This window comes from Sinocyclocheilus anshuiensis, unplaced genomic scaffold (genome assembly GCF_001515605.1).
Source record: "Sinocyclocheilus anshuiensis isolate Anshui unplaced genomic scaffold, SAMN03320099.WGS_v1.1 scaffold10, whole genome shotgun sequence".
Lineage (NCBI taxonomy): Eukaryota > Metazoa > Chordata > Actinopteri > Cypriniformes > Cyprinidae > Sinocyclocheilus > Sinocyclocheilus anshuiensis.
In genome coordinates, this window is record NW_015546018.1 from 168,673 (window position 1) to 176,143 (window position 7,471).

The 7,471-nt window shown below is 36.7% G+C and overlaps 1 protein-coding gene across 3 annotated transcripts in view; it reads left to right on the forward strand.

Annotated features, from left to right (window-relative positions):
• Positions 1-7,221, forward strand: part of LOC107698546 (ribosomal protein S6 kinase alpha-4-like) — a 40,163-nt gene extending 32,942 nt beyond the window's left edge. Inside the window, exons 17-19 of one of the 3 annotated variants that reach the window (XM_016499583.1) lie at positions 3,646-3,809; positions 4,867-5,114; positions 5,215-7,221. In XM_016499583.1, the coding sequence (XP_016355069.1) occupies positions 3,646-3,809; positions 4,867-5,079 (377 nt within the window). In that variant the 3' untranslated portion in view covers positions 5,080-5,114; positions 5,215-7,221. Of the gene's footprint in view, positions 1-3,645; positions 3,810-4,866 lie in introns of all 3 variants that reach the window. The other 2 variants (XM_016499582.1, XM_016499581.1) reach the window with 2 other exon arrangements.
• Positions 7,222-7,471: the final 250 nt, after the last annotated feature.

Consider the following 7,471-nt stretch of genomic DNA (forward strand, 5'->3'; position numbering starts at 1 on the left):
TTATTATATTATTGTTACCTTATAGACTCAAGAATACATCCATTCCAGACACGGAAGACGCTCTGATTTGAATTTACAACATTTATTTGTAAAATATGAATGAATGAAGAATGAAAAATATGACCAAGAGGTAGAATATAAATGATGAATAAAAGCGGACCCAGCACCGACCCTTGTGGAACGCCATGATTAACTGAGATAACTAAAACAGTAGGTAAGGGATCAAGTGAACAGGTGGAAGTCTTAGATTTCATGATCTGCTTAGTAATGTAATCAACTGAGGGCAGCTCAAAATTAGAGAAAGTACTTGCAGACCAACAAATATGGTTATGTCCATTTTGATAATCACTAGACATTAAAACAGAATTAAGTAATTCATAATGTATACTGTCAATCTTAAGAGTTTAAAAAAATTGAATAAGACACACATTGAGTGGGAGAAAGTGAAACAGTATCTTGAGGTTTCAACAGTTTGTTAACAGTACTGAACAAAGTCCTTGTATTAGACTGTCCATTAGCAATAATATTTGCATAAAACGAGGATTTTGCTTTTTCCAATGTATCCTTGTAGGAAACCAGATGCTCAGAATACATCTGTTTATGTACTCCAAGGCCAGTTCTTTGCATAGTTTCTCCAATCGACGACCTAAAGCCTTCTGATGGCTGAGTTCAGAAGTATACCAAGGAGAAGGGTTAACAAATGATACATTGCGGGTTCTCAGAGGAGCCACAGTGTCAAGTATTTGAGACAGACTGCTGTTATAAGAGTTTACCAAATCAGATGTAGAAGTAGAAAAACAGCGCTGGTTTACAGAGTAATCAATCATACCATCCAAAACATTAAGGTCAATATTTTTGATATTACGGAATGAAACAGAGCGTTGAGGTTTAACTCTTGCCAAAGAAAGGGAAATATTAAAGAATATAGGCTTGTGATCCGAAATAGGAAATTCAGTTGAAGTAAGGTTATGAGGTATAACACCAGAACAGCATACAAGATCTAAAATATGTCCCTTATTATGTGTTGGAAAGTTAACATACTGCAAAAGGTCGGCACTGTCCAGAACCAATTTAAAATCATTATATTGAGTGCTAGCAGTATTATCAAAATGAATATTAAAATCTCCCATCAACATGATATTCGGAGACAGGTACACATAGATGAGTTAAAATAGTAGAAATTTCACTAAAAAAAAGTATTCATAGTCAAGTATTCTTGTCAAAATCACAACAAGAATCAGACCTTTAAGTTGTACAGCCAGAATTTCAAAAGTTGATGGCTCTGATATCGAAATCGGACAGACTTTATATCTGTCACGATAAATAAGTGCAAGTCCACCTCCCTTACCAGAACAACAAGGTTTACATACGTATTCATATCCTGATGGTACTGTTTGATTTAAATGAAAAGAGTCATTAGGCTTCTGCCATGTCTCAGTCACACACATAAAATCAATATTTTGGTCTTCAATGAGTTCATGAATGAGAGACATCTTATTGTTGAGTGATCGAACATTAAAAAGTGCAAAACGAAGTGCAGGAGGCATGTAATCTGATCTGGGCAACGGAGTAAGCACTTCATGATCAACAGACCTCCCAGCGTTTTTAGGCAGTCTTGGGTTAGTAGACCAAAAGGACCGAATTTGTCCACTGCAATCAGGATTAATAGAAGTGATTCGGATATTCCGACGAGACCCACAATGAATGTATTTCGGCCGGCGTATGAGATCTGGGTGTTTGAGCAAAAACAGCGGAGGCTTATAAGTTTGTACAAGTCTGCCGCCGAGTACATCAATCGAGGCTGATCACAGTGGAAGAAAGAACGATCCACAGCAGCAGCTTGAGCAACCACATGGTGAAATCCTCTAGTAGTACTAGGACAGGCAAACGCGTGGAGCCGAAATCACCAGTGAAGTCGGGCTACAAACGCCAATCCTCACTGCAAGGTCAGGATGCCAAACAGCAGTCGCAGAATTCCAAACAGCAGTCGCAAAAGTCAAAGGTCCAGTTTACATCCAGTTCAGTGGTGCCGTGCAGCAGAGGCTAGATAAATTTCCCAGCTTAAAATATCCAAATATTAAAAGAGAGTAAAACAAAAGACCAGTGAGTAGCGGCAGCCAAACGCGCCAGCGTTCACTCAACCGGAAGCTTTAAAATTCCAAATGAACCGAAAAGGCATGAGATCTGTATATATTTGTTTACTGTTAGTTGTAATGAGTGTTTTGTGTAATTCGCTGTATGTTGATGATAATGCAACTGAGAGAGTTTAATGTGCACTTCTCGTGCTGTCTTTTGTTTAGCTCTTATGGTGATTTTTTTGGGGTGAAAAAGGATGCAATAAACTTAATAAAACATCAGTAAAGTTTTGGTCATCATTCATATGAGGTCCGCTACACTTATAAAAGTTACAAAAGTTATTTAGTCAAGAATAGTGTGCGATCTTTTGTCTTTTGTTATTTAATTAGCATTAAAGTACAGACAGCAGCACTAGGATTATGCAACAGACATACAGCTCAGTGCCTTCACGCAGTTAATTAATAAACCATCGGTTTGTTATATCGGCCTTTTCCCTTATGTAGCCGATATGCCGATGGTTGTAAATTGAGGAGAAATCGGCCTATAAATATCGGCGGCCGATACATCGATGCATCCCTAGTTTAAAGTGGATATTCTATAATATTTTCACTTTTATTTTTGCCTCTGTCCCAACTTTTTTGTAATGTGATGCAGCCATCAAAATCAAAATTTGTTCATATTTACAAAATACATTTACGTTGGTCAGTGAAAACTTTGGAAATCTTTTATTTGTACTTTTGTCAATTAAGTAAAAGTTAAAGAGAATGAACAAAAAAGATTCTTGATTTTATTGCATTTTTACAAAACGTCCCAACTTCTCTGGAATTGGGGATTGTATGTGCTTGATGTTAATTTCACTTTGGAATACATAGAGTAAATAGCAACACCAGAAAAAAAAACAAATAAAAAAAAAACCTATTTTTTTGATACATTTCTCATTTTTTTCCCCTCAGTTCTTTAAGCCTGTTTTGTCCCAGTACTCCAAAATCAGTTGGCAGTTCTCCTATGATTGGATTATTAACCTTCCATATACAGAAAATCCATTTGGGCAACCTAAATGTGTGTAATTTAAATCAGATTTAAGATTACGGTCCAAATTGAGGATTCAATCAGAAAAGCCCTTGTTACAGGATCTGCTAGTTTATGAAATCCTCTGTGAAATAATTGGTGATCATCCATAGTAACTGAATTGAATCTTTATGGGTTTATGTGAAATTTACTTGTGTTCACCCAATACTTGGTGTCTCTATTGATTACCACCTGAAATAGCAGTGAAATACGTTGTAATAGTTATATACCACTCCAAAGCTTTTAATGAGTGATTCCTGACCCAGCCGTCAGGGACCCACAGGCCCTCGAACGCATTTCAGTCCAATTTCAGCACAAGTGCTTGTTATTATAGCTGCCATCTGATCATCTAGATTGAGATGGATGAGGTTCAGTGCCCTGGTGGAAGGAAAGAGTGTGATGGTCCCTGAGGATGCTGCTTTAGTGGCTGAAGGATGCTTATATTGGCAGCCTCCAAATTAGCTTCCATCTGAAGTTTTATCTCCCTCTTCATCTTCACAGGTTTGTTAACCGTAGATCCTGAGCGACGGCTGAAGCTCTCGGCTCTGAAAGAGAATGCCTGGCTTCAGGGAGGTGGCGTCATGTCCTCCACCCCTCTCTGCACCCCTGATGTTCTGGAGTCCACCGGCCCGACTGTCCGTACCTATGTCAATGCCACCTACAAGGTCAAGTATCTGCATTTTATACCTATATTCAGTAGTAATGCATCCAAGTAAAATCCTTGCAAGTACATATGGAATGAAAGTACAGAAATTATTTATTACATGCTAGTAGTACCAGATGGAATTACAAAAATAATGATTGTTTTTTTATGATTGCTGATGTTGGTAAATCCTTTCATTCCCCAACATATTAGATAATCTTATCTGGAATAAAATACAAATTACATTGATGACAAAAGCGTCACGCTCAGATATTCACATTAAAAGATCAATCAATTCTGTCACAATGTTAAAACATTTAATTCAAAGCAAAACATTTGATTTTTTATATATATATACAGTATATATATATATAAACAAGACCGTATACTTAATTGGATAGTTCACACAAAAATGATAATTGTCATTTACATACCATAATGCCATTCCAAACCCATAATATTTTTGTTCGTTTGGAGCACATCAAATATTGTAAATGGAAGCTCATATGTGCTTTCTTGATATGTGAATAAAAGCCTAAAGTAAATTTGTTAATCATTGATTTCTTTTATGAACTTTTTATGAACTTTCTGAAACGTCAAAGTTTTGGGTGAATAGACTTTTAATGGAGGGATGGAAATCTCTCAGGTTTCATTAAAAATATTTTCATTTGTGTTTTGAAAATGAATGTAAGTGTCATGGGTTTGGTACAACATGAGTATCAATAACAGATAATATTTTTGTTTTTGGTTGAAAAATGATCTGATCTGATCTTTAACCTGAATATTATAGATTTTTGCATGTATATTGAATATATTGTCCATTATGTATCATATTTTGTACTTGTAGTGAATATTATTAAAATTTGATTCAATTATGGTTGTAGTTCATATCAGATTTCCTTCGATTGAGCCCCGAATGATGAGCAACTCACCTGGAATAACTCTCCTGATTGGCCACTCATTAAAAAACAGAAAATTGCTGACAAAATAGTGTGTTTTTCTTTTTTGCTGTGAAATCTGTATTATGTTTAAAAACTCATATTAATGCTTCGCATCATGATATCTCTTTATTCCCACAGGCATTTAACCGGGGGAAACGTGAGGGCTTTTTCCTTAAAAGCGTTGACAATGCGCCGCTTGCAAAACGTCGGAAAATGAAAATGACCAGTACTGGTGTGGAGACGAGACGCAGCTCATCCTCCTCCTCATCTTCCTCCTCTTCCTCATCCGCTTCCCATTCCAAGACGCAGAATTGCCAATCTTTGAATCCCCACGAGGACCCCAAACTGTGACAGCTCCCGTTTGACTGAAAAGCTGCTTTGATGTGGTGAGAGAATGTGTTGCAAAAGCATTACAGGGTGAAAAAGACCTATAAAAAAGACTACGCAAAATAATATAACCTTGACAAAATTCAACATTAATTGAAGTCTCTGCAGGAGTAAAGCCTTGTGCTGACAAGATCAACAGATCAACTTGGATTTTCAAGTCATTTGGAGGAAAGAGGATTTTTTTTTTTATCAGGGTGGCTCTCTGTAAACACAATGCCAAGGAAATGATCTACATTATCAAATAGACACCAATGGTGTTTCCTTTGTAATTTCTTTTCATCATTTGAGACTGTAGACATGTTAATGAATGTAAAAATGTTATATCATGTGGTGGGTATCTACCCACCTTTAGAGAGATCTTTTAACTGCAAGAGACGATTGAAACACGCGAAACTGAGATCAGGGAAAGCTGAAATATTAGGGAATAGTGGACAAGAAAGCCACAAGAGAGCAAAGCCATACGTGAGAATTAGTGGACTTCTATTTTAATGTATTTTAATGATCCACTGAGCAAAGCTTTATGTGAATCATGTACAGGCTATTTGCATATCACTACTTTCAGAAGTTTTCTCGATGTTTGCATGGCTATAGTATTTTGAATGTTTTACATTTTTTAACAGTTGACCTATGAAGTCAGACCACACAAAGTCACTGAATCACCAGTTAGAAATAGATCCTATCCAGTATCCACACTTTTGGGTGAATCTCACAAAGACATGTCAGTTGTATTTCTCCTCAAAATCAAAAGAAAAAAAATATTATATTTTAAGAACAATTAAATATTAAAAATTATTAAACCACAAGTCATGCCTGCCATATTTGCCATTACTGCAATGTGGGGAAAAAAACCCCTCATTAATTCAGATTTCTTTATTTTTAATTCAAATTAGCACAAATGCAGCAATATATACTTACAATTGTACTTTAATAATTAAAACTTTTTTCATGGGAAATGAAATAAAAAAAAAAATAGCCAGAAATTTCTTGACTGTTTCTGTGAGATTCACCTTTTTTGTCTCAATCTTTTTACCTTGTGTCTTATTGCTAGTTATCACGTGAAGTGTTTAGAGATCACTTTATATACCATCACTAACTTACTTAATCGATTTAAAAAGGTTTGGATATATGAATCTCTGGCTTTGAAAACCAGATGTGGCGTTTGCTTTTATCAGTGTACTTGAAATGTTGTGCTTCATTAATAGTGTGCACAGTCTTGTCTCTTCTACTGAGCTGAGGGATCCCGACATCCACTGCCTGTTCAACTCTGCTATCCGTCGACCGTAAGGGCTGAGGTTCACAAGACAGCAATCAATCCCTCACGTTCTTAAGGGCTTTCACAATCGCACATCCACGCTGTAATCGAGTGAGCCTCTTGCACTGTGACGAGTGTGAGAGATGGCACTGGCATCCCTCCCTATTTCCCTTTTTTATTAACCATCTTCACGGCCATTAGTCTTGCAATATTTTGACTTGATGTACAAGCATTCAGACATTTTAGTGTGGAGTCTTTCTGCTGTATGTGCTGTGTAAATCCACCGAATGACACTTAGGATTCAGACTGCGTGTTGAGCTGACGGTTTTATTAAGATGCAAACAGGTGTCGAGGCCCAGTAAAACACCTCCAGCAATGTTATATAAACTCTGCTTTTCTTTTAAGAGGTGTGAAGCTGGCAGGTATGAACAATTTAACAGTCAAATGGATTGTTTGGCACTGTTTTTATTGAAATAACATATTCATCATTTGTGCCAAAATAATCAGTTAATGGAGCGTAATATTGCCTGTAATATAGTTTTGCACACGAGATGCACTAGTCTGGGTTTTTTATGCCTTTATTGTTCACAAGCGATGCTTTTGTCAGCTTTTCATTGATGGAAACAGTGAAACTGTTTGTGAAAAGACTGGAACAAATTCAGCACATTCTGATGCGTATCATCAAGGGGTTCAAATGCAGAATTTTGCTCAGCATCTGCAATCAAAGTATCTTTCAGATGCAATCAGCACAGTTACATCATGCCGTGTGATGAAAATAGGTTTGACTTTAGGCCTTTTAAAAGAATAGTTCACTTAAAAAATGAAAAATTGCCTAAAATCGACTCATCCTCAGGTCATCCAAGAAGTAGATGAGTTTGTTTCTTCATCGGAACAGATTTGGGGGAATTGATGGACTGGAGTTGTGTGGATTATTGTGATGTTTTTATCAGCTGTTTAGACTCTCATTCTGACGGCACCCATTCACTGATCCATTGGTGAGCAAGTGATGTGATGCTACATTTCTCCAGATCTGTTCTGATGGAGAAACAAACTCATCTACATCTTGGATGGCCTGAGGGTGAGAAAATTTACAGCAATTTTTTA